Source organism: Triticum aestivum, chromosome 7B, assembly GCF_018294505.1.
Source record: "Triticum aestivum cultivar Chinese Spring chromosome 7B, IWGSC CS RefSeq v2.1, whole genome shotgun sequence".
NCBI classification, from domain to species: Eukaryota; Viridiplantae; Streptophyta; class Magnoliopsida; order Poales; family Poaceae; genus Triticum; species Triticum aestivum.
The window spans coordinates 82,745,484-82,771,563 of NC_057813.1; the positions used below are offsets into that span (position 1 = coordinate 82,745,484).

The following is a 26,080-nucleotide window of genomic DNA, read 5'->3' on the forward strand; positions in this document are numbered from 1 at the left end:
ACATGCCTACACTTCGAATATACATTTTCTAAGAGAGAACCACCTACACTTGTGTTGAGGTCAAGATATTCCATTCCTACCATATGAATCTTGATCTCTAGCCTTCCCCAAGTTGCTTTCCACTCAAATCTTCTTTCCACCAAATCCAAATCCTGTGAGAGAGAGTTGAGTGTTGGGGAGACTATCATTTGAAGCACAAGAGTAAGGAGTTCATCAACAACACACCATTTGTTACTTCTTGGAGAGTGGTGTCTCCTAGATTGGCTAGGTGTCACTTGGGAGCCTCCAACAAGATTGTGGAGTTGAACCAAGGAGTTTGTAAGGGCAAGGAGATCGCCTACTTCGTGAAGATCCTAGTGAGGCAAGTCCTTCGTGGGCGACGACCATGGTGGGATAGACAAGGTTGCTTCTTCGTGGACCCTTCGTGGGTGGAGCCCTCCATGGACTCACGCAACCGTTACCCTTCGTGGGTTGAAGTCTCCATCAACGTGGATGTATGATAGCACCACCTATCAGAACCACGACAAAAACATCTGTGTCTCCAATTGCGTTTGCCTTCTCAAACTCCTCCCCTTTACCTTCATATGAAATTATTTTACATTCCGCTGCTATACTCTTAGAATTGCATGTGTAGGTTGATTGCTTGACTTGTGCTAAGTTGCTAAAATCTGCCAAGAACTAAAATTGGGAAAAGGCAAGTTTTTTATTTGGTCAAGTAGTCTAATCACCCCCTCTAGACATACTTTAGATCCTACAAGTGGTATCAGAGCTTTGGTCTCCATTTGCTTTGATTTCCATAGCTTTTGGTAGTCATAGCCTTGGTTTCACAACCTAGGAGAGTATGGCGTCTAGCGAGGGAAACTACCACCGTAGAGGTCCTTACTTTGATGGTACTAATTTTGCTAGTTGGAAGCATAAGATGAAAATGCATATTCTTGGACATAACCCCGCCGTTTGGGCTATTGTGTGTATTGGCTTACAAGGTGAATTCTTTGATGGGAGAGAACCAAACCCTGAAGCTACCACAGAAGAGTTGAGGATGCTGCAATACAACGCTCAAGCTTGTCATATTCTCTTCAACGGATTGTGCCCCAAAGAATTCAACAAAATCAGTCGTCTTGAGAATGCAAAGGAAATTTGGGATACTTTGATTGACATGCACGAAGGTACCGACTCCGTCAAGGAATCCAAATTAGATGTGCTTCAAAGTCAACTTGACAAGTTCAAATTGAAGGATGGTGAAGGTGTCGCTGAAATGTACTCTAGGCTTGCTCTCATCACAAATGAGATTGCCGGCTTAGGAAGTGAAGAGATGACCGACAAATTCATCATCAAGAAGATCCTAAGACCTTGGATGGAAAATATGATACCGTGTGCACATTGATCCAAATGACGCCCAATTACAAAAATCTCAAGCCAACGGAAGTCATTTGGAAGAATTGTTGCTCATGAGATGTCACTCAAGGATAAGGAAGAGCTCCATAACAAGTCAAGTGGTGCTTACAAAGCCTCATGTGAAGCTCCCACATCATCAAGTGAGAAACAAACCTTCAATGAAGAATTGAGCCTAATGGTGAAGAACTTCAACAAGTTCTACAAGAGTAGGAGCAAGGAAAGAAGTTCCAAGTCAAGGTCCTACAATGACAAAAGATCTTCTAGTCGTGAGCATAATTGCTACAATTGTGGAAGACCTGAACACTATTCCAATGAGTGTATGACTCCCAACAAAAGAAGAGAAGATTCTCCAAAACGAAGAAGTAGAAGAGAAGAATCACCATCAAGAGAAAGGAGTAGAGATGATCATTATGAATGAATAACATCCCAGAGAAGCAAGGATTCGGAAAGGAAGGACAAGTCATCAAAGAGCTACACAAAACGAAGACATCAAGCTCATGTTGGTGAATGGATATCCGGCTCCGACTCCGACCATCACTCCGATAGAAGTTATCACTCCGACTCAGAATATACTCAAGATGAAGATGTTGCCGGTCTAGCACTTTTGTCATCCAACTCCTACGACATATTTGACTCACCAAATGAAGGACTTGGAAGATGCTTTAGGGCTAAAGGCCCAAAGGTATCACACCCCGAGTATGTTGATTTCAATAGTGATGAAGATGACTTGCTAGGTGATGATGATTTACTCATTGACAACTCTAGTGATGAATACTATGATGAAATGTCAAATAATCATGCTAATCAAGATAAAACGAATGACAGTGATATGGAGAAGATTGAGCTCCTAACTAAAGAACTAAACACTCTTAAGTTAGCTCATAAAACTATCTTAGGAGATCATCGAGAACTTTTAAGGACTCATGAGAAGTTACGCTTTGAAAAGCTCAACCTTGAGCAAGAACATGAGTTTTTAAAAGCTATCAATGATGATCTTCGCAAGAAAAGTTCTTCTTACATTGCCAAGCGTTTACTCTTATCTACTTACATGCCTCAAGTCAAGTCTAATAACAAGAACAAGAAAGATTCTTCCTCTAGTAGTAACAATCATCATGCTAAATCCAATGTTGCTGCTTCTAGTAGTTCCCTTGATTCCACTAATGATTCCCTTAGCCAAGTTACATTTGAGCAAGAAAATAGCCTTTTGAAGGGAATTATAGAGAAAGGTGTTTACAAGAGCCTTGCCGATAGTAAGCAATTCGAGGAAATTGTACGCAAGCAAGGAAGGCACCGGAAGAACCAAGGTGTTGGTTTTGAACGAAAGTTCAATGACAATGGAGTTGAGTGGGAAGAAGATCAATACCCCAAGACGAAGTTTGTTCCTCAACAACAGAAGTATGATCCTACTTCTTTCAAAGGGACACAAGCTCAAGATGATCTTCCACCACAAGACCACAAACAAAAAGGCAAGGACAAGCTTCAAGAGGAGATTGATGCATTTGAAGAAGCTCCTAAGGCCTTGGTCAAGTGGGTTCCCAAGACTACATCAAGTTCTACTTCATCAAGTATGACTACAACCCCAAGGATTCCCATCAAGATGATGTGGATCCCGAAGAAGTACTAGAGAGTTCTTGAGAGTGACTTCGCCAACATACTTCACTCCTATCTTTTTGGCAAGAATGAGTGCAATCAACTTCCACATCTTGCACTAGTTCATGGAGTCACAAACCCTCTTGTTGGTAAGACAAGGGACAAGGTAACCTAACGCTTTCATAGACATCATCTTGTTTGTGTGCATCACTCTATGTCTATGGATATCCTTGTTTGTTCCTAGTGGGACTAACCCGTGTAGGTATTGAAAGTGCAACTCACTCCAAAGGATTGCTCCAAATGATCTACATCAACATAGAGCATCCACATCTTCACCACCTACATGAAGTCATCATCAACAAAACCCAAGGTTAGTTCAACCCTCTTAAGGGGTATCTCACATCTAGGGGGAGCTTTACTAAGAATTGAGCTAAATCAACTATAATGGTGTGAACACAACAATGCTTTATGTAAAAGTGGTAACCCCACTTGTGCTTAAATGATGAGTATGACCTATGATCAAATGTTCTCATTTGACTCCTAAGTCAATAAACTCATATATAGATGACCTAGTCATCGCCAATTGCCTGATAGATGCTAGATTTGTGTATGCATGCTCTGTCACATATTTCATTTGCCATTTTATTGTGTGAGCATGTTGGTTGCATATTTTACTCATTTGAGGACATCCACTTGTAGTTTTGATTGTTTTGTTCCTTTTCTTTTGCCAAGTGGATGGACAAGAATGCCTAAGAACCTTCTCTAGCTATTTATGTTCTTCTTGTCTCAAACTATATTCATGCTACATCACAAAGTTTGATCATGTCAGATTCAAACCACTCTGTGTGAGGAGCACTCGGAGTTCCTGATTTGTCATAGACTTAAACTTCCAAAACATCTTTGTGCATTTCGGTCTGACCAATTCATCCGTTTCGGTCATACCGAGATCACTAAGTTGATCTAGGTTTTCAATCTCGGTGCAACCAATTTGAACTTTTTGGTCACACTGAGTTGCAGTAACTGCTTGTAGTTTTGCATCTCGGTGCCACCGAGTTGTTCCACTCGGTCACACTAACAGGGTCACGCTATATATAATCACGGGTCAACTTTTTGGAAATTCTTCCGAAACTCTTCGCCCGCGCACAGCCTGCTCTGCCTCATTGGGTCTCTGGATCATCCTCCTCATTGCCAGCGACCTCCCGCCGCTAGTCTCCACCGCCGCCAACGGGATTCGACTCCGCCGTTGCCGCCGTAGCAAGTCCATCGCCGCATTAGGGTATGGATTTGAATCTTTGTGCTATTCTTAACTCCGATTCCTAGCACATTGCATTGTCATGAATCTTGCCACGTTTAAAATCTTCCTATCTAGCAAAAATACTTCATAGATTAATCTTGGATTGAAAATTTAGGGTTAGGTTTCCGCTGATTCATCTCGGACCGACCGAGTTGTAGAAATCGGTCTCACCGATTTGGCTTAGGCCATTGCACATGTGATTCTTGGTCCGACCGAGAATTGCAAATCGGTGTGACCGAGATTGATTCTTTGTGAAGCCCTAGCAGTCTCAGTGCCACCAAACCGTGACTCGGTCATACCGAGTTCACTAGTTTAGGTTCCAAAAGCTGCTTCGGCATCACCGAGTTTACTACAAATCGGTAGCTCCGAAATGCTTTCTGTGGAAAACTAAAACTAAGTTTTGACTCAATGTTTTGCGAAAACCTCTGTGATTTGTGATGCTCATCTACTCTACCTCATCTACATCTATTCACAAGGTCTGCTATCAGAGTTTGCATCATGTCAGATCAGAGTGACAGTCAGAACAAGTCTGAGGAGCAAGTTCAGATGAGTGAGGGCACTAGTCCCTCCAGTACCTCAGATGAGGGTAGCAGGAGCACACCTAGTAACTTTCCCAAGGCAGCTACTAGGACAAGGAAGAAGAGAACCTCAGAATCTGAAGATGAGGACTATGTGGTTGTTGATGATGAGGCCACGTCTAAGAAGAGGCTGCTGTAGAAGGGAAGAAAAGGAAAGAAAGGGTCAAGAACACAATGGCCAGAGTTGTTGGAAAGCCCTCAATGATGAAGAAGAGGAAGAGGTTGCTGCACCAGCACCTAAAGCTCAGAAGCTAATGGGAGATGCAATCAAGTCAGGGGCTGCTCTATCTAAGCCCAAAGATGCTCCCAAGACTACTGCTCCTAAGTCAAAGTCTGCACTAAGAGGAACACCAGGAGTATTCCAGCTGAAGAAAAGAACAAGGCCCCAGTGCCTGAGGCTGCTAATGATGAAGAAGATGAAGATTGACTTGTCTTGAGAAAGTTGAAGCCCAAGATCCCTGATCATAATGATGCTCATCCAGTTGGAGAGGATATGAAGCTCGGGAAGGATGCATGACTGAGACTATGGAGACAGACTGATCCCTATGCTGTCAGAAGAAGAACTGCAGTGGACTACATGTTACACACCAAGGAACAACAAGATTTCTATGAGACAGTTTTGCTTGACAAGAAGTCCATAGTATGTGACATGAGATGGGTTGACTAGGAGTAGTACATCAGGAAGAATGAAGAGCATTATCCAGGAGTGTATGATAGTTTCAATGCTTCTGGAGTAGATGACTTTGTTGGCCAGAAGCTCACCAAGTGGAATGATGAGCTCATCATGCAATTTTACTCCACAACTCATTTCTACCCAGATGGGAAATTGTCTCGATGTCTGAGGGTACTAGGTTCCAATCCACAGTTGAGGAATGGTCTGAATTGATAAATGCTCCAAAAGAGAATGAGGATGATTTGGATGTCTATGCCAAGAAGAAGAAAGACCACAACTCTATGGCTCACATGTACAGAGAGATCCCAGATGCTGCACTAGAGACACATAAGTTTGGATCTGTACATTACCTGTTGTCAGGATTGCCTACTATCAACTGGATCTTAAGGCACACTCTGTTGCCCAAGTTAGGTGATCACAAGATGATCAGAGGCCATGCAATCAACTTGCTGCATATATTTGATGTGCCTCAGAAATTCAAAGTCATGAGTCTGATTGTGGAAACAATCAAAAGGACTGCTGCTGATCAGAAAAGATCTTGTGAATATGCCCCACACATTCAGGAGCTCATAAACTCCAAGATGGGCATAGACACATATCTTTTGGACAAGGAGCACCTGCCCATCTACCCTGATTTTGAGGAAAACACCATTGTGATGGATTAAAATGAACCATCATTTGTGCAAGCACAAGAGAAGAAAGAGAAATCAAGGGCTGAGAAAGCTGCTAAGATGCCAACTGCTGAAGAGTCATCTCAAGTGTTCCTGAAGAGCAAGCAAGATTAGCTTGGCTACTTGATTGCCTCCACCTTAAGGATTGAGAAGGGCTTGGCCACCCTGACTTAAAACCAGGAGAGCTTGGAGAGAATCATAGAGCAGAAATTCTATGATCTTGATGTCAAGGTCACTGAGATCCAGTCAGTTATTGTGAAACTTCAGGAGGAAGTGGAGGAGAAGAAGGGCAATTCTACGTCAGATGCATTTGCTAGAGTGCCCAGAGGACAGAGATCTGTTGTAGTGCCCGTTCCAAACACCAGAGCTACATCATCTGCACCAGCTACAGCTTCAGTGCCTCCAGCTCCAGCACCTACTCCACCAGCTCCAGCTACATCAACTGATGCTTTCGTCCTTGGAGTCATCTCTACACCACCGCCTGAAGACCAAGCCTGAGAGTCGTTTAGCACTATGCATTTTCTATGAACTTTTTGGTAACTTGTTGCCAAAGGGGGAGAAAAATGTATAGATCATAGGCTTCGAGAGAGAGTGTTGCTTTTGTTCTCTCTTGTTTTGGTGGTTGAACTTCATTTTTCGTGTGTCTGCTTGTTACATTATGCCTTTTGTGAGATACTTGGATGATCATGTGTTTGATCATATGCTATGATACATTAATGATTGTTGGATGATATTATCTCTTATATTCTTATATGATCATTCACTTTGCTTGGTGATGAGTGCATGAGTTCAATCATTATCATTTTGAGAGCTCCACCAAAGATGTATGTGACATGGAAGAGTAACCCATGATCCTAACTCATTGTGCATTTGCAGTCCAAAGCAAATTTTAAATAATGCACAAATTTAGGGGGAGCTCTTGCTTTTCACATACTTCTCAAAGCGACAATGTTTTTCAATCTTATTATCATTTGTCGAAGCTTTGATCTATATGTTGTCATTAATTACCAAAAAGGGGGAGATTGAAAGTGTAACTATCCCTGGGTGGTTTTGGTAATTCCTAACAACACATAGCTCATTGAGCTAATGCTAATTCAAGATAAATATTTCAGGAAAGCTCAATTATTGGCATGGCATGGATGAGAAAAGTGGATCCCTCAAAATGCTAAGGACAAAATGATTGGCTCAAGCTCAAAGCACAAGACTCTACATTTTCTATTTTAGTGATCCAAGATCACATTGAGTCTATAGGAAAAGCCAATACTATCAAGGAGGGATGAGGTGTTGCTTAATGAGGTTCTTGCTCAAAATGCTTAGTGATATGCTCCAAAGCCCTCAACTACTTTCTCACATCCACATATGACCCAAACCAAAAGTCAAACTCGTCCCCATCAATAATTTCTATCCGGCGCCACCGAGTTTAGATGTCATAGCCACTGCAACAAATCCTAGTCTTTTCGATCTCACCGATAGGGATCTCGGTCTCACCGAGATGGGATTGTAATCTCTCTATTTCCATTCGTAACGTTTCGGTCCAACCGAGATGAGCGATCGGTCCCACCGAGATTGCAATGCAAACTCTCTGTTTCCCTTCGTAACGTTTCGGTCTAACCGAGATGAGCAAATTGGTCCCACTGAGTTTGCCTGACCAACTCTCTGGTTAGCTTATTACCAAAATCGGTCCCACCGAGTTTGTGTAATCGGTCTCACCGAGATTACGTTATGCCCTAACCCTAACCACATTGGTCCCACCGAGTTGACATGTCGGTCCCACCGAAAATCCTAACGGTCACATTACTTGCTAAATCGGTCTGACAGAGTTTCACGATTCGGTCCCACCGAGATTGGTAAGTTGTGTGTGATGGTTAGATTTTGTGTGGAGGCTATATATACCCCTCCACCCACTCTTCATTCGTGGAGAGAGCCATCAGAACATGCCTACACTTCCAATATACATTTTCTGAGAGAGAACCACCTACACTTGTGTTGAGGTCAAGATATTCCATTCCCGCCATATGAATCTTGATATCTAGCCTTCCCCAAGTAGCTTTCCACTCAAATCTTCTTTCCACCAAATCCAAATCCCGTGAGAGAGAGTTGAGTGTTGGGGAGACTATCATTTGAAGCACAAGAGTAAGGAGTTCATCAACAACACACCATTTGTTACTTCTTGGAGAGTGGTGTCTCCTAGATTGGCTAGATGTCACTTGGGAGCCTCCAACAAGATTGTGGAGTTGAACCAAGGAGTTTGTAAGGGCAAGGAGATCGCCTACTTAGTGAAGATCTACCCTAGTGAGGCAAGTCCTCCATGGGCGACGGCCATGGTGGGATAGACAAGGTTGCTTCTTCGTGGACCCTTCGTGGGTGGAGCCCTCCGTGGACTCGCGCAGCCGTTACCCTTCGTGGGTTGAAGTCTCCATCAACGTGGATGTACGATAGCACCACCTATCGGAACCACGACAAAAACATCCGTGTCTCCAATTGCGCTTGCCTCCTCAAACTCCTCCCCTTTACCTTCATATGCAATTGTTTTACATTCCGCTGTTATACTCTTAGAATTGCATGTGTAGGTTGATTGCTTGACTTGTGCTAAGTTGCTAAAATCTGCCAAGAACTAAAATTGGGAAAATGCAAGTTTTTTATTTGGTCAAGTAGTCTAATCACCCCCCCTCTAGACATACTTTCGATCCTACAGGTGGCGCAGGGCGGGGTCCTCGTCGGGCGACATGAAGCAAGGCTCCGGCCTGTGAAAGTCTCCGCTTGTGACACTCTCACGTAATAATGAGTGGGGCTGTACACGCCCCGGAGTCTCCTGAGTGCCGTCCTAGAGCCTCACGGGGGCTCCCAACCACGTCCTAGTGGAAGCACCATGCTCCGTGCTGGCTGTCGACACTGTCCCCAATGACTATGCCCAGCCAGTGGAAGCACTTAGCTCCGCGATGGTGAGAAGACTTGAAGACTAGCTAGGCGCCAGACGCGGCCATTTGCTTTTGCCTCCTTTTCGTACTTGTTCGTCGGCTTTTTGAAGCAGCTTGGTTCTCGCGCATTTATAAAAATGGGGGGAGTTTTCTCGTCTTGCTTTGCTCTCTTGCCTTCTGTTCTTGCATCTTTTCTGAAGCTCGTGGCTGTCGCTCTGCCCTCAAGCGCCTCGCGAGCGGGGGCTGGGTACGGTGTGCACGCTGGGATTGGTCGCTCCCCCCCCACGCTTGGGGGGGGGGTTAAGGGTGCGGCCACCACGCGCGCCCACCTCGCCACGATCTGGCAGTGGTCCCTTACGAAAAACTTTAGGACAGGCCAGCAGGCCCCTCGGGAGGCTTAGAACCTCGCGAGCCTGTGGCAGGCTAACCTCAGGAGAAGAAGCGTCGCTGCGACACCAGGGCTCACTCGAGACCCGTAGAACCAAAGATAAGTCGTAACAACTACCCTACTTGGGAGCTCGCAGCCCTGCTGGGTCATGCTCCGGGTGCCACTTCAAAAGCATTCTATAATCTCATACATCATAAGGCCCCCCCTTTCAAAATGCTCTCACAAGGATGCGCTCAAGTTTTGTCGTACAAGTCAAAGCAAAAACGAACACGGTCCTAGCTGGGTGCGCCTTCTTCATCACCTCCGTCCGTGCTGCTTGCGCCGTGGCGGTCGTCCTCCTCATCGTCGCTCACCGCGCCGTCTTCTTCGTCCGCAATCACGGCCGTGTAATCCTCCGGAGCAAATTCTGCTACCAGGGTATCCACGTGGTTGTCCACCCACCCGGCCAGGTTGTCCTGAATAACCGTGGGCACAAGGGCTAACACGACATTGAAGTCGAAGTGAGGATCGCGGCTAAGGAGGTGGCTGAAGACGCGTGAGAATGCGTGCCCAAGAAGTCTCTAGCTCTTCTCCGCTACAAGCTCGCGAGCCCTCATGGCCCGTTCCTCCAGGCGGGTCACGATGTTGGTGAAGAAGCTGAGGTGGCTGGTGTAATCGTTCTCGTGCGGGTGAGGAGAGCTCTCACCACAGATGGTGCCCAAGGCGCAGTTAGCTCTGACCCAGAGGTCCAGGAGCATTGGTGCGTGCTCGCGCTGCAGCGTCCGGTGGTGATTCGCTTCATGAGCAGTCTTCTCTGCCAGGAGGCGGCGGTGTCATCACGGTCGTCTGTGAAGAGAAGGATGCGGTGTGCTCCCTCAAGCGCGCCTTCCAGGCTGCAGCAGTTGAGAACCCTGAAGATGAGGGCAATGACCTCCCTCCTAAGGTCGCCCCCAAGACGAAGAAGCCGCAGCTGGGTCAGGGATCTCGTGAAGGAGCATCACTCGAGGACGCCGCGCTGAGCCTCATGTCCCAAGACGCGGCGCCTTCACCCATCGCATAGGAAGGCACGTCCGGCGCCCCTCTCAGGCTGGGCTCAGGGGCTCTCCTCGGGAGGTTCTCCGACCTAGCCAGGGTCACGAGGGAGGCGCTTGGGCACCATGTGGAGGCACGCTTCCTAGGAGAAAGGGTAAGGAGTTCCACGTTTGCATCGACATTCCAGGGCTCAACAGGGCCGCGTCTCGGCAGCTCTTCTAGCCGTCTTGTGTTGGTCGATGCGAGGGACCACCCCACAACTATGTCTGCATGCCTTTTGGTCTGCCTGGCGCGGCTGCGGCGTTCCAGCACCGCTTGAGGGATGCCCTGGCGGCTCGCGAGGCCAGGCATCAGGTGATCCTGGTGGAGATGGAGGAGCACCTTCAGGAGCCTCACGGGCCCTTTGGGCCTCCCGAGGCTCAACACCAAGGTGGCTCATGAGGAACGACTCTGGCGATGCGCGTCTTCTGCTACCCCTACACATCTTCAGCAACGATGCCAGGGAAAATAAAAGAAGGAAGGGAGTTGCTAAGCTACTGGGCATCATGGGCGACACTGGGCGGCAGCCGCTGCCGCGCTCCGACCACGGCGGGAGCTTGGCGGCACGTAGCTGTCGTCGCTCGACTCTGGAGAGTCACTGGATTCCCAGGAGTCGTCGCTGCTGCTGGAAGAAGCACTTAAGGAGATAGAAGCGGGCCTAGCGCTCGCTGCTGCACACCGCGGGCCGCTTCCTCCGGGGCAGCACTCCAGCCGTTTGCCGTCCATGTTGAAGACCTTGAAGAACAAGGTGGCCGCGCCATCGTACTCAAAGTGAATCGCTAGAGCTCCCTCTACACGGCATGCCCGGGCGACTTCACCCCATCCGCGCGTCATGAAGACGTCTCTGGGGGGCACCACCTGACCTCAGCCCCAGTGGCCAGGCTGCGGCATCTGGCATGCTACAACCACAACTCAAGCGGCCCCCTCGGAGGCAGCTCGCTGGCGAAGAACCTCGGGAGCCGGATCCAGGAGTCAGGAGGCATCACCGCCCACTCCACAAACTCGTGCGAGCTACCCTTGGCGTGGGTCCTTGGCACGGTCGGTAGGGCAATGGCGGCCCTGCCACCATCATTGGGAACTGCTCGACTTCGCGCACCTTCTTCCAGAGCACGGGTGTACATGGGAGGGGGAAGCCAGGCAGAGGCCTCGATTGCCAAGGCCTGGCCACCTCTCGCCTCACGCCGACGTCATGAGGGAGGAGAAGTCGCTTCTTCGGCGGAAGAGGATCAGGCCCCTCCCTAGGTGCCTTCCCCTTCTCAGCCGCTAAGAGCCTCCTGATCGGCGCCATGGGAGCAAGATGAAGAAGGAGAGAAGCGGGCGGAAGCAAGACGAAGGAGAGATGGGCGCGGGGCTCTGCCCCTCCCCCACATTTATAGCCAAGGAAGGCCAACCGCCAGCCTCCACGACCTCGCACCATCATGATCTTCTGCATGCCGCATCGTTCCGTCAAGTCGTACAGTTGCCGAGGCAGCGTGGGGAAGTGGAGACACCCACGTCCCATCAATCATCGCGCATCATCAAGGCCGCAGGCAGTTAGGGCCCGCGGCGCTCCGCACTTGCCCTTTGGCTTCGCCTGGAAGCCAAGTCCGAGCATGCCTTGGGCCCGGGGGCTACTGTCGGCGTTCTAGATATGGGGGTATCCAGACTTGCCTGCCTGCGGCCCACCGCGTGGCTCCATCGACGGCCCGATATGGTCCAGCTTCAACATCAGCAGCTCAAGACCCTCGCGAGGGGCCAAGCCTTTCAAGGCGGACGACGCCAAGACCCCCGAGGGGATCGGCCTCCTCAGGCTGGCTCCCGAGGGGCGGAGAGTTCTATGCAAGGTGCACCTCACGAGGCTCAGCTGAAGTGACCCATGACGACCAAGGCCAGGCGGGCGCCAACAGGTGTAGAGCGCCAGTTTCCTCTTCGGTGCAAGGGAGGCAAGTCACAGGCGTGGAGTCACGAGGAATCAGCCAAAGGTTTTCATTCTGGTGCAACAAGACCAAGACCACCAGGGCGGCAGGACGGAGGTCATCGCCGAGCCCATTGCAGCGTCATGACCAGAGGCTTTTCGTAGGCGAAGACTACTTTCGTCAGGATAAGCTGTACTACTTGTACCCTTTCAAATCCGGCTGTTGTGGGATCCCTTCCCACCTACATTTGGGAAGAGGTCCAAGGCCACTATAAATAGGACTTAGCCACCACCATAGAGAGGGAGAGATCCAATCCAGTTCATACCCCACCAGCTCTCTTGAGCTCAAGAACACCTCACCTCCTGAGGCTACTTCATCCAGTGTACCAGTTCATCCTTAGCCCTTCGAGGCAATCCACAAAAACGCTGGAGTAGGGTATTACACCGCAAGGTGGACCGAACCAGGATAAACTGATGTGTCTCTTTGTCTCTTCGAGCTCACCGCGCTAGGCTTAGGAGAATCGCGAGTAGGCAAGCTGGGGAGGTTGAGATTTCCGCACACACCCCAGAGTTCGAACCTCTTAAGGGTTTGCGAAACCCGTAATACGACGGTATCGGGGGGTATGAACCATGGAGAAGTTGCAATACAGTATATATTACACAAATATAAATAAAGAATGAGTTCACAACATTACCTTAAAGTGGTGATTTATTTTCTTATACTAACAGAGCTCATGAGATTTTCTGTTGAAGTTTTGTGTTGTGAAGTTTTCAAGTTTTGGGTAAGGATTTTATGGACTATGGAATAAGGAGTGGCAAGAGCCTAAGATTGGGGATGCCCAAGGCACCCCAAGGTAAAATTCAAGGACAACCAAAATCCTAAGCTTGGGGATGCCCCGAAAGGCATCCCCTCTTTCGTCTTCATCTATCGGTAACTTTCCTTGAGGCTATATTTTTATTCACCACATCATATGTGTTTTGCTTGGAGCGTCTTGCATGATTTGAGTCTTTGCTTTTTAGTTTACCACAATCATCCTTGCTGTACACACCTTTTGGGAGAGACATGCATGAATCATGATTTATTAGAATACTCTATGTGCTTCACTTATATCTTTTGAGCTGGACAATATTGCTCTAGTGCTTCACTTATATCTTTTTAGAGCACGACGGTGGATTTATTTTATAGAAATTGTTGAACTCTCATGATTCACTTATATTATTTTTAGAGTCTTTTAGACCATCATGGTAATTTGCTTGGGTTATAAAACTAGTCCTAATATGATGGGTATCCAAGATGGATATAATAAAAACTTTCATAAAAAAGTGTGTTGAATACTATGAGAAGTTTGATTCTTTATGATTGTTTTGAGATATGAAGATGGTGATATTAGAGTCATGCTAGTGGTGTAGTTGTGAATTTGAGAAATACTTGCGTTGAGGTTTGTGAGTCCCGTGGCATGCATGTATGTAACCATTGTGTCACAAATTTGAAACATGAGGTATCTCTTTGATTGTCCTCCTTATGTGTGGAGGTCAGGATCGCGCGATGGTTAACTCCTACCAACCCTTCCCCTAGGAGCATGCGTGTAGTGCTTGGTTTTGATGACTTGTATATTTTTGCAATAAGTATGTGAGTTCTTTATGACTAATGTCGATTCCATGGATTATACACACTCTCACCCTTCCACCATTGCTAGCCTCTCTTGTGCCGCACAACTTTCGCCGGTACCATAAACCCACCATTCACCTTCCTCAAAACAACCACCATACCTACTTATTATGGCATTTCCATAGCCATTCCGAGATATATTGCCATGCAACTTTCCACCGTTCCGTTTATTATGACATGCTTCATTATTTTCATATTACTTTGCATGATCATGTAGTTGACATCGTATTTGTGGCAAAGCCACCGTTCATAATTCTTTCATACATGTCACTCTTGAATCATTGCGCATCCTTGTATACCGCCGGAGGCATTCATATAGACTCATATTTTGGTCTAAGTATCGAGTTGTAATTCTTGAGTTGTAAATGAATAGAAGTGTGATGATCATCATTATTAGAGCATTGTCCCGTGTGAGGAAGTAAAAAAAAGAGGCCAAAGAAGCCAATAGAAAAAATGAGGCCAAATAAGCTAATCAAAAAAAGAGAGAAAAAGAGAGAAGGGACAATGTTACTATCCTTTTTCCACACTTGTGCTTCGAAATAGCATCATGGTCTTCATGATAGAGAGTCTCTTGTTTTGTCACTTTCATATACTAGTGGGAATTCTTCATTATAGAACTTGGCTTGTATATTCCAACGATGGGCTTCCTCAAATACCATAGGTCTTCATGAGCAAACAAGTTGGATGCACACCCACTTAGTTTCTTTTTGAGCTTTCATACATTTATAGCTTTAATGCATCCATTGAATGGCAATCCATACTCACTAACATTGATATCTATTAATGGGCATCTCCATAGCATGTTGATACGCCTAGTTGATGTGACACTATCACCTCTTTTTTGTCTTCTCCACAACCACCATTCTATTCCACCTATAGTGCTATGTCAATGGCCCACGCTCATGTATTGCGTGAAAGTTGAAAAAATTTGAGAATACTAAAGTATGAAACAATTGCTTGCCTAAAACCGGGGTTGTGCATGATTTAAATATTTTGTGTGACGAAGATGGAGCATAGCCAAACTATATGATTTTGTAGGGATGAGCTTTCTTTGACCATGTTATTTTGAGAAGACATAATTACATTGTTAGTATGCTTATGTCAATATTAAACTTTTGTCTTAATCTTTCGGATATGAACATTCATGCCCCACATCAGATATTGCTTGTGTCATGACCCACATCAGATAATCCCTGGCAAGGGCACAAAGAATATACTGACACCAAAAGTCCCAAAACCAACCAGGTCACATCTCAAAATCTGCAAAACCAGCAAAATAATTAGTTCTCTAGGGCATACATATCTTAGAGCAGAACTCTTAATCTGAATCATTTGAGGCAATTATCATCCTAAGTGACCAGCCTAATCCCCCATGCAGAAAAACTGTACCCTTGGCAAAAAGCTAGGAAGAGAGGCAGCGCAAGGGATTTATGGAAGGAGCTCACGTAGGGAGGTGCCACCAGGGGAGAGGGAGACAGTGGTGTGATCTATCAATGGCCTCTCTCGCTGACATTCGTGTCTGCAGGGACGACACACATGTGGATCGGCCGCTCCTCACCGATGGATGCAACCTAGGGAGGCCGTAGATTGGACTCTCATCTCTGTCTTACCGAGAAGCCGTCAACGGCAGCACAGATGATGAGGCAGTGGCGGGAGGGGGAGCTAGCGAGTCGGCCGCTCGTCTCGGACAAGCACCGGGGCAGAACAGTGGTCGGGCGAGCCAAATCTCCTGTCCGCTTCATCTTGTCTTCTCCATAAACTTGACCATATACTCCAGCAGTACTCCATGACATTTGAAATCAAGATCAAAAACTGATGGCATGGGTGCACTAATCAACAAAATAGTCATAGCAACATTACTACTGCTTAGACTGGTGATATATACATGCATGAAACAGATCAAGCAACCATTACTACTGCTAAGACTGCTGCTTGAACTGAATTTTGAACTGCTACTTAGACTAGAGGACTAAAATATGGTTCCAGCAGTGTTACTACTCCAGACAGTGCATCAAGCAGTGTGTTGTGACAACACATTATGACACATTTCCAGCAGCAACAAATCAGCAGCAACAGAACTTATGGGCTTGCATAAATCAGCAGCAACAACAACATATGGGCTTGCATAAATCAGCAGCAACAAGAACTTATGGGCTTGCATAAATCAGCACCATCAACAACACATTTTGAAGAGAGATCTCACCAGCACCAGCAACCATTGATGGACTTGCAGGAGCAGGGGAAGAAATTGTTGCTTGAATCAACTAATTTTGCTTGAACCAATTAATCTTCAGTTAACTGCTCCAGACATAAATCACCTTCTTGCTTCACCAGACATAGATCACCTACTGAATTTAGTCAATAACTAAATTTGTCACTAACTGAATCAGTTATCTTCAGTTAACTACTCCACCAGACAGAAATTTTGTCAGCTCACTTGCTTGCTTCACCAGACAGAAATCAGCAGATTGAAGTCGGACCTGTGCTGCCGTTGGCGAGCGAGCAGCAGAAGCAGAAGCAGCGGCGCCGGTGGAGCGAAGAGGGCAAACAAGCACGGGGTAGGCAAGACGAGCACGGGCCAGTGGCATGTGGCTGGAGCACGGGGCAGTCCTCCATCATTAGTCCGCCAGCTCGAGGAGGGGAATGCCAGCCGCCAGTGACGGCCTGCATCTGCCTTTTGTGTAGGTAATTTATTTTGCACTCTAGTTGCAAGCTTGTTCAAACTGCTCCCGGCAAACAAATTTATTATTAGTAAAGCTAATGCTGGATTAATTCAAAGCTTCAAATAAAACACAAAATGCTCAAACAGAAGTAGAATTAACACCAATAACTCAGTAAGCAGAGATTGCAAGTCACTTGAGAATGAGCTACCAAGCATAGCTGCAGAGGTGGATTTGCTTGCCGGGTAATAACCGTCAATCTGTACTCACTCGTGAAGCTTGCCAGATAGTTGTAGTAATAGTGCAATATATTGGTAGTGCCTGAAGATAAATAAAATATCAATGAAACAAAAAGTAGAATTAACCTATAGTGAGGCCATTAACCATTCAAGTACAGAATTAGTAATGCATGAGTTATTTCTAAATACAGTTTAGTAGCAAAATCTCGGAAAGAATGCACCAAGCATATTCAATCAAATAAATGTCTATCGCATAGATAAAGCTATTTAAATGTTCTCATGAATGAGCTGGTGACACAAAATATTTTTTCACTATGCACAACCTGGAACTTCGGGTTAGAATACCATGTTATTTATTTTCTTTTTGTACCCTACTATTTCAGTAAAAAAAAGAACCCTGATCTAACCAACCTAGAACTGCAAGTTCAAAATACCCTGTTATTCTAGTAAAAAAGAACACGAGGCTCATGGAATAATTTCTCCTTACAGATAGATTGCATGCACCATAGAACCTCATAATAAAAGAGCATTACTTGTAAAGAAAAGTCATCAGAGACAAATCTTCTTATGATCCTCATAAAGCATTACTAATAAGGAAAATCCATCACACAAAATAGACCAAGCTCGTCTTAAATTTGAAGAGATATTATAAAAGTGGATGCAGTTATTTGGTTACCATGTCAGCAAGATAGAAGAAAGGATCACGATAAGATCATAAATGGACAACCCACAATTTTACAATGAAACGACAAATGAACCATAGAAAAATACCTCGGAATTTGCAACATGGAGGTACTACCAAGAGCATGGAGGTACTCCTTCCTCTTGCTCCTACCTAATCAAAACATGGAACGATTTGATCTTTGATTTTCTGCACGGAGATAATCAAACTTAAGAAATAACCAGAAATTGAAAAGAATCAATCTTGAGTCATTGCACAGAGAAGATAGAAATCAGTACCTGCAGCTTGGGAATTACTACCTCCTGCTCATGGAGACAGGACAACACAATCAGGCCATCACGCGGTAGGGGTTCCACATGGAGATAACCAAACTTGAAATTGTTCTATTTTCCTGGTGCACAATTAGAACCACGATCATGTAGTACTTTTTCTAACCAATTAACAACAAAGAGTAAATCAACAGCTAGCCGGTGATTCACTAACATAGGATATATGATATGCACATGAAAGAGACTCAGCTACAGGATAAATCATGAGACTGAGAGCACCAGTTAGCTAGTTAGTATCCCAAACTTTTTCGAGTAAACATAGATCTGCATTTTTCTTCCTATTTTTTTCGTCTGCTAAATCAACATAAAAGAGCAAGAGGACCTTACCCATCTTCTTCTTCTTCTTCCCAGCAGCTCTGGAGGAGTGCATCTTTGCCCGTTGGGATCCAGCCCCCTGCAAATGAAACAGACCGACATATCAAATCTCAAGCAGATGCACATGCAAATCAGCGGGAGAGAGGGGGGGAGTGGAGATGGTGCTCACTGCTGACTTCGCACAATGGATTGGAGGCGACTCACCTCGGTTCACCTTCTTCCCAGAGGTGCATGAACCCTAAGACGATGGTCCGGCGCTCCTCCAGCCGATAGCGACGCCTCCAGGCAGAGCCACTCCCCCTCCCGGTGATGACCATGCGATGGAGGAGAAGGATGAGTGGCGGTGGGCTCCTGCCAGTGTGTGGTGGTGGAGGTGGCCAGAGTTGACCGGGGGAGGTGACCTCTCGCGAGAGCCGACGGTGACCCGCGCTCCCCCTGCTAAGCACCGAGGGAGCGATGGCGAGGCAAGCGGAGGCGACGACGCAAGGAGAGCGGCAGGGGCGGCGGGGCAGCGCGAGGGAGAGCAGCGGGGGCGGTGCGAGGATGTGGGAGGCGGGCCGCTGCAAGAGCGAAGGGAGAGGAGGGACCGAGGGAGGCTAGGGTTCTCACCCAATCGGGAGCCCTGCTGACCCTTAGACAGAATCGAGCCAACCACATCACGACGCGCAAGGATCAGCACGTGAATTCCCTAAAATGCCCTCGGCGGGGCAAGCAAATTCCAGGCGGTGGCACGAACCCAGTGTCGATTCACAGCAGCACCGTCGACACCCGCCTCGATAGCCAATGACAGAACTGGCCCACACCGCCTGGGCCCCGCCTGTCATGGAGAGATGGGAAGGCAGCGAGAGTGTAAAAGCGCTGGCTGTAGCAGTGTCCGCTTCGATCCGACGGCCCGGATTGTTCCATCGGAGATCCGACGGCCCGGAGTCGTCAGGGAGCTCGGTCGGACGGTCCAGAATCCAAACGAACGGCGAAGCTTCATTTTGCTTCGGACTCTAACAAGGGGATGTTTATATACATCCGTATGTGGTTTGTAGTGGAATCTCTAAAAAGCCTTGCATTTAGGAAGTGAGGGAGTAGTTTTTATAAAGAGTTGGCCCACAATTCAAATTTGCCCTAGCCCAAAAGTCTGGGCCACCTGGAGCTGGGCCAGATTAATTAGTAGACTCGGTCAGGGTCAACCATGGGTCTTCGTAGTAATGTTATTTTTGCAAAATCACTTACTGCCTATCTTTTCCTTCAAATCATTTGAAACACACTTTCTGTCGAAAAGTGCCATCTGAACAATATACGATTCCTTCCTCGCAAAATGGAGATCAACGTCAATATACGGTCGGTGGCCAAGCTAGACTATTCAGCGTCGAATGGAAACATTGGCATTATACCAGAGAAACATTTAGAGCCACCCATCCATCCTTCCATCGACAACGAAGGAGTCCAGACTCCAGAATCCAAAAGTGCAAGCTCTCGTAGACTACAAGCTGGCCGGCCAGTTTAAGCCGCTGATGTTCTTCAGATACCGCAATCGCAACAAGTGTTAAATAATCCATCTTTACCAGTACAGCGACTAAATCACAGATCATTAGATGCCGCAGCGCCCATCTAATGGTCTCTGACGAGAAGATTATATGCCATAATCTCTGCACACCTCGACCCATTGTAGAGCCCATGTTTGGTATAGATGCCTCATACCTCAACTAATCCTCAAACTAATAGATCCATCGTTATCTTCCCATGGGAGTTTAAACCTTTGGATGCAAGGTTCAGCTGGCCTTAGCTTATCCATAGTACAAAATTAATTACTGCTCCACTCACTTAAACTCTTGGAGTTCGATACTGCCGAAAGTGTACTGCTTTTTCTTGGTTCCAAACGACTGCATTTTGTTTGGTGGCTGATTATGCTCTAACCATCTGTTACACTGAACCCCTATATAAGCTCATCCATCACTCTTGGAGTGGGTATAATCACTTCTTACATTTCCTGCACGGCTGCACCAGCTAACGGTCCATATACACGATATATGCATACGGAGGCGTATGTCACCGGGGCCAACAGCGACGGCGCGGATAGCAAGAAGAAACTGCCGCGCCGCCTCCACCACCGTGGTGATGTTCTGAGGCGCATTTTACGCACCTTTTGCTGCTGGAACGCTTCGGGGAGCGAGTGAGCCACCGTATGTACTACTCGTATTCTAATTATCACCACATGATGTAAGAGCAAGAAACTTCCCATCAAAAATAAGAATGTCCCGTGTAATACCCTATGATTTTGTACTCAAGAACTTGTAATGGTAGTTCTCCTTTTTTTTTAGAAAAGGAGGAATCACCCCCGGCCTCTGCATCTGGATGATGCATGCGGCCATATTATTTATTATTCACAAAGACCTTATAAGGTAATACAACAGTAAGCCCGAGGCCACCATCTAGACGACACTTGTCGCTACTCCTATCCCCTTGATGAAGGTGTGCCGAATGTCCGGGCCAAATACCAAACAGACATCGCACGAAAGCCTAACATCTAACGTCGGATGCCCCATCCAAGCCACATAGGCGGGACTGGGTAACACTCCGGTCCGGCGCACTCTCAGTGAGTACCACACGCACACGCTGCAAAGGGCCGTCACCTCCGTCTTCCCTCGATCCATCCTCAAAGCATGTACTGACGCATCGACCTTGTCAGGCCACTCTGCCATCGACGCCACCACGACGCCAGACAACGTCGACCTCCTGTGCGTGTCCCTCGCCACACATCTGACGCCAAGCCTCCACTGCTCCATGCCGTCGAGAACCGCCGCCATGAATATGTAGAAAGAAACACCGCTCCACCGCAGATGCCATCCGCTAGTCCCTCGAGCCCGAGTGCATCTCCAAGAATGCCGCCCCCAAGGGGGTAACGACACATGAATGTCGCCGTCATCCGATCAACTGATCTAGGGTTTCCCCCGGAGGTATTGGGTGGGGTTGGGAACTTCACCTCGATGATGCCTTCATGAAGGAAACGATGATAAGGGCATCGTCATCACCGGCTCCGGCCAATGACCGAAGACCAAGTTTTCACCCAGATCCGTTCCAAGAAATCCACCCGACAACCTGTGCACTGTCTCGACCGCCTTCAAAGCCCCAGATCTAGCCGCCTAGATCCGGCGACCAACCACAACAGCAGTGCCACCGTAGGAGCCCTGGCGCACCAGCCACTGCCTGAATGCGCCACCACTGGAGCCTGGGAGGAGGGCTCCCACCCCACCTCGCCAAACCGCGAGAGCCGCCGGGATGGATCCCGCACACTCATCACCGTTTCTGATCTGAACCATGGCCAAACCATGATATCGCCGATGCAGATCCGCCTTGGATATGGACTGCACCACGCCATGCCGCCGCGGGAAGCCTGAGCTTCACCAGCCGCCACCTTCCAGGGCCGCCGCCCCGGGATCTAGCCGCCGCCGACAGGACGCGCCGCCCACATGCAGCAGGCCGGAGGAGCCCCCGATCTAGATCTGGACCGAGAAGCTCACCACGGCCGCCCCGCGCCGGCACGCCCCGCCTGGCCGCGAATCTGCAGCCACCCGCGCCTCCACGCCAGAGAGCCGCCATCCGGCCGCCCCGGACGCATCCGCGCCGCGCCGCCCTGCATGGCTGCGCGCATCCGCGCAAGGGCGCTGTCCCGCGCCAGCACCACACCGCACCAAAGGGGGGAGGGCCCGCCGCCGCCGCCGCCGCCGCCGGCGGCGGCGGGGAGGGGGAGGGGACGGGGAAGGGTTGGAGGCGGCGGCGCGTGAGATCGCCCCCCCCCCCCTCGCGGGAGCGGGCTGGGCGGGCTGGTTCTCCTGATGTTTGCCCTATGTTAAATCCTCAAAGGTATATTATTTGTGTGACTTGTATTTGTAATTCTTTTTCCAGGGGACTTGTTTGGGTATTGATGTACAATTTTCACATCTTGCGTCTGACGGCATCTAAAAGACCGCAGCACATTCTTGTGTGATCATTTTTATATATCGCTTTAATTTGATAGAACTGTTTACTTCTTTCGCCTTAAAGTTTTATGTGTAGATGCTCTGCTTGTTTTACAAGGGCTTATTCAAAGGAAGTAATCGCTTTTTGCCGGAATTTTTTTTAAGTGCTTTTGGTATCAATCACTGGATAGCGTTGCATATCGATAGCTTTCTATTTCAGGAGATGCATGCGGGGTAACTTTTGCTTTAGTGAAGCCTCAGTTGGACTATTCAATTTTATTGGGCTAGGGAAGCATTTATCTGACTAGGGCCTAGAAAATATCGTAAACACTAGTTGATACTCTTTGCATTCCTAAAAAAACGTTGATACTCTTTGCAAAGCTCACTCTTGCCTCCTCTGGTAGTGATAAGTGGTGCGCTGCATGTGGCACACTTGTCACAACCGAGCACTTTTGTGCTTTTTCGTAAATTTGTTTTTTTAACTCAAACTGTGTGTCCAAATCATGCATCGTTTTCACCGTTACGTTTCTCGCGTCGGGATCTTCAAAAGAAGACCTGATGTTAATATGTTTGGATGAAATTCTTATAGAAAACAAAAACATAAAAAAGGGGAAATCATAAATAAACCTGAAACCAAAAAACAAAATAAAAAACTTGAAGCACATTTTTGTGCCTTTTCACTTTTCAGAAAGCACAGCGTGCTTCACGTGGAAGCACGTGCTTTTCACTCTTTTGGGGGAAGCACAATTAGGGCATCTCCAACAGTCGTAAGATAGGTGTTGGTAAATTTGCCACATAGGACATAGTGATGATGTGGCATGTAATAAATATGGAGAAAGAGCAAAGTTGTATGTAGAATAACCAACAACCTTTGCACAAGCTCCAAGATGAAATAGAGAGCAATCACATTTATATTCTCACCATCTATTGGATAACTTAGATACAACCTATTGGAGTAGTTGTATGATACCTTGTTGGTTGATGACATGGACAATTTACCAACAAGACTAACATACAATCTGTTGGAGATGCCCTTATGCTACAAGCGCAAGCACAACTGTGTTTCACCGTGAAGACAATTTTGCATTTCACTTTTCGAGAAGCACAAATGGTTGGGCATTGTGGGCTCCTTGGCTAGTCTTCTGTCAGACTCCCCTCGGTGCGCCACCCCCGGTGTATGACACCGTCATCACGTCCGGCGAGGAAGAGTAAGACATGGGGCACCGACGTGCCCACGTCTGTATTCCATGTCCTACTCTTCCTCGCCGAAGTTCGACATCTGGCTTGGAACATCGCTAGTCGAGGCGAGGTCCACGATCGCGCATTACGTGGCGGAAAGAAGGTGAAAGGAACACGACATATTTGCATAGGCGAGCATTGTGGCATGCGCGCAGGGGCGGAGCTAGCCAAATGCAAGGGTATGCAACGCATACCCAACATTTTCTGCTAATTTGTTTCAGTATATAATACTATATATACCCGTATATGCATATATATCAAGCATGGCCATCATTTTACACCTACCACGCATGAAAATCAGTAAAGAAGCGCTCCAGCGCCTCGCTTCCTTACCTGGGCTCGCCGTCTACACTGGGCCTTGACTTGGCCTGTTGGTATTGCAATCGTAGCTGATAGCAGCCTAGGTCTGATAATCCTGTTGCTAAAAAAAAGGTCTGGGAATCCTAAAAGAAATAGAAAAAAGAAGCCTAGGTATGCGAAAGTGCCTATGTGAGCCCGAGCTCCTGTACGCTCGCTATCTGTGCCGCTGCTTTGCCCCAAGATGCTCGTCCTAAGTAGTATAGGACCAGGTATACTGCCTGTATTCGAATAAATATAATAGGCCCATGGCCCACATCTGACGAATGACAGACTTAACCCCGTTGCCTACGTCCGGCTGGCCCGATGTAACCAGACTAACGCCGTCGCATTGGAAAATTTATTGGGCTGGCCACCCATCCGACACGGCGCTGTCCCTCTGCAGCACGACCTCTCATGCTTTGTCTCCAAAAAACCCAACTCTCACCCTGCCCACGAAAAACGATTCGGATGGATAGCGCCGTGTCGGATGGATAGTGCCGTTGTAGTACAGTACACATTGGCCAACTAAAAAGAAAAGTAGTACATATTTGTATGCGACAACTAAGATCAGTTTTCCCAAAAATAACATTTCCAGAGTACATCGGCGATATTATCTTCTACTTAATGCCGGCACTAGAAAATATGAAAATTTAGCATTATAGCACACTGTATACTAACAAACTCAAAACTTAGGACATCTCTATCGCTGACCCTCAAACCGCCCACACACATTACGATCGCACTGTCTGGACATATTATGTCATCCAACATAATGCCCAATCGGTCCGCGGACCTGTCCGAATGTCTGTTTTTTCATAAACTGGAAGCAAACAGGGGGGCTTTACGTGTGTCCAGACCGCTACCACACACACGTCGGGCAATCTGGTTCCACCCAAAATCGTCTCACTCGCCCTTTCCTGGCCGAAGCAGTTGCCCCGCATTCATGTCACTCTAGAGCGCTAGCTCCACATTGATGCCGCCCCACAGCGGACGTGGCCTCTCAATGTCGGCATTGAAGCGGCTCGCTGGCCAAGAGCGTCGTCCGTGACATGTCCCCGATGCCCGCTCATGTTCAATGCCAAAGAGATGTTGCTGCATAGGACGGGGCAGATGTCTATCACTTTCAAATGGGTTGCCCGTTCGTCCGCCTGCCGTCATTATGCAGGCGCTCTACCCGAGAAACCAACTCCGGTGCATGTATCGACACACCCCGCTGCTTGGTCTCACCGGTATCCGCTATTTCAACGATGCCATTCCCGACACAAACCGCACCACAACACGTTCGCTCCACATCCTTCTCCCGTGCACCACATCTGCCATGACCGCGAGCAATAACATGTTGTGGGAGCGACTATCAACGGAGCAGAAGCATGAGGTGTCCACTCTTGCAGCCGTCTAGCAAGGCCGTCGTGCCAGGCGGATAGAACCCCACATACCAGCATGTTCCCCGGAGGTCTCTGGTGATAACCCAAAGATGGAGACAGGCTCTAACGATGACTCAGTGCTGGAGCTCGCGGTGGCCCATGCTGATTTGACCATGGATCAGACGCAGGCGCACCTCGACGATACAATGGCGGAGGAGCAGCTGGCGGCCACCGTTGTCGGTGTTCCGGCAAGTGCAGGAGGAGCAGGGGTACAACCTCTCCTTCTCGAGCAGCACCGGCTGGCGGAGAGTCAAATCTATGGCGAGCACGCGAGTGAGGAGGCCGTGGCAGCCATGGCGGCGAAGAACCCCAACTTCGTCACTATGCAATGCGTGCTCTACGAGGCCTCGCGTTCTCACACCGCTCGCAATGCAGTCTCAGCTTAGCCGGACGTGCCCACGATGCTAGCGACGCAGGCGATCACGAACGAGAACAGAGCCAGCTATGCGTCCTTCATGCCACTAATGACGCCTTGTTGGGGTCGGTGGCACGACAAGCGTTCCGCCCAGTCCGTGTCCATCGTTGACCTCACGACCATCGATGACGATTAGGTTGCTGACTCCGACAAGGAGTAGTGCATGGGAGGGTGCGAAGCCTCAAGTCCCAAGTGGGCTGGTCCATGTCTCATGTCCTACTCTGCCTCGCCGGCGACCGCACCTTCACTTCATGGGTCTCATCTCCGTCAGACATGAACACGACCAATGTTAGAGGGGAATAACATGACTCGAAGGACGGGTGCCCCCTGTATATTTAGACTAGCTTTAGATCCGATCTTTTTTTAAT

General features: G+C 47.8%; 1 protein-coding gene across 19 annotated transcripts; it reads right to left on the reverse strand.

Moving 5' to 3' along the window:
- Positions 1-15,919: 15,919 nt before the first annotated feature.
- On the reverse strand, positions 15,920-18,988 carry LOC123156417 (uncharacterized). 19 transcript variants are annotated; one of them, XR_006478050.1, is made up of 7 exons: positions 18,550-18,987; positions 18,358-18,424; positions 17,980-18,084; positions 17,791-17,854; positions 16,977-17,101; positions 16,601-16,843; positions 15,920-16,468 (listed from the first exon to the last, which is right to left on the reverse strand). XR_006478050.1 is itself a non-coding variant. In XM_044574553.1 (7 exons), exons 1-7 carry the CDS (start codon positions 18,660-18,662, stop codon positions 16,462-16,464), a joined length of 753 nt encoding a protein of 250 aa, XP_044430488.1. In that variant the 5' UTR covers positions 18,663-18,988; the 3' UTR covers positions 15,920-16,461. The 19 variants fall into 19 exon arrangements, 7 of the variants coding, with proteins under 7 accessions (XP_044430488.1, XP_044430487.1, XP_044430486.1 ...); XR_006478049.1 differs by having other exon boundaries at positions 16,558-16,843; XM_044574553.1 differs by having other exon boundaries at positions 15,920-16,465; positions 16,945-17,101; positions 18,550-18,988.
- Positions 18,989-26,080: the final 7,092 nt, after the last annotated feature.

What these genes read in the sequence shown, in the direction of transcription:
- LOC123156417 (XM_044574551.1), bottom strand. Translation starts at nt 18,662, where the DNA reads ATGGTCATCACCGGGAGGGGGAGTGGCTCTGCCTGGAGGCGTCGCTAT. An exon ending in TGGGAAGAAGGTGAACCGAG is followed by an intron (nt 18,425 to 18,549) that starts GTGAGTCGCCTC and finishes TTTCATTTGCAG; the next exon opens with GGGGCTGGATCCCAACGGGC. An exon ending in GAAGAAGAAGAAGAAGATGG is followed by an intron (nt 18,085 to 18,357) that starts GTAAGGTCCTCT and finishes CCAGGAAAATAG; the next exon opens with AACAATTTCAAGTTTGGTTA.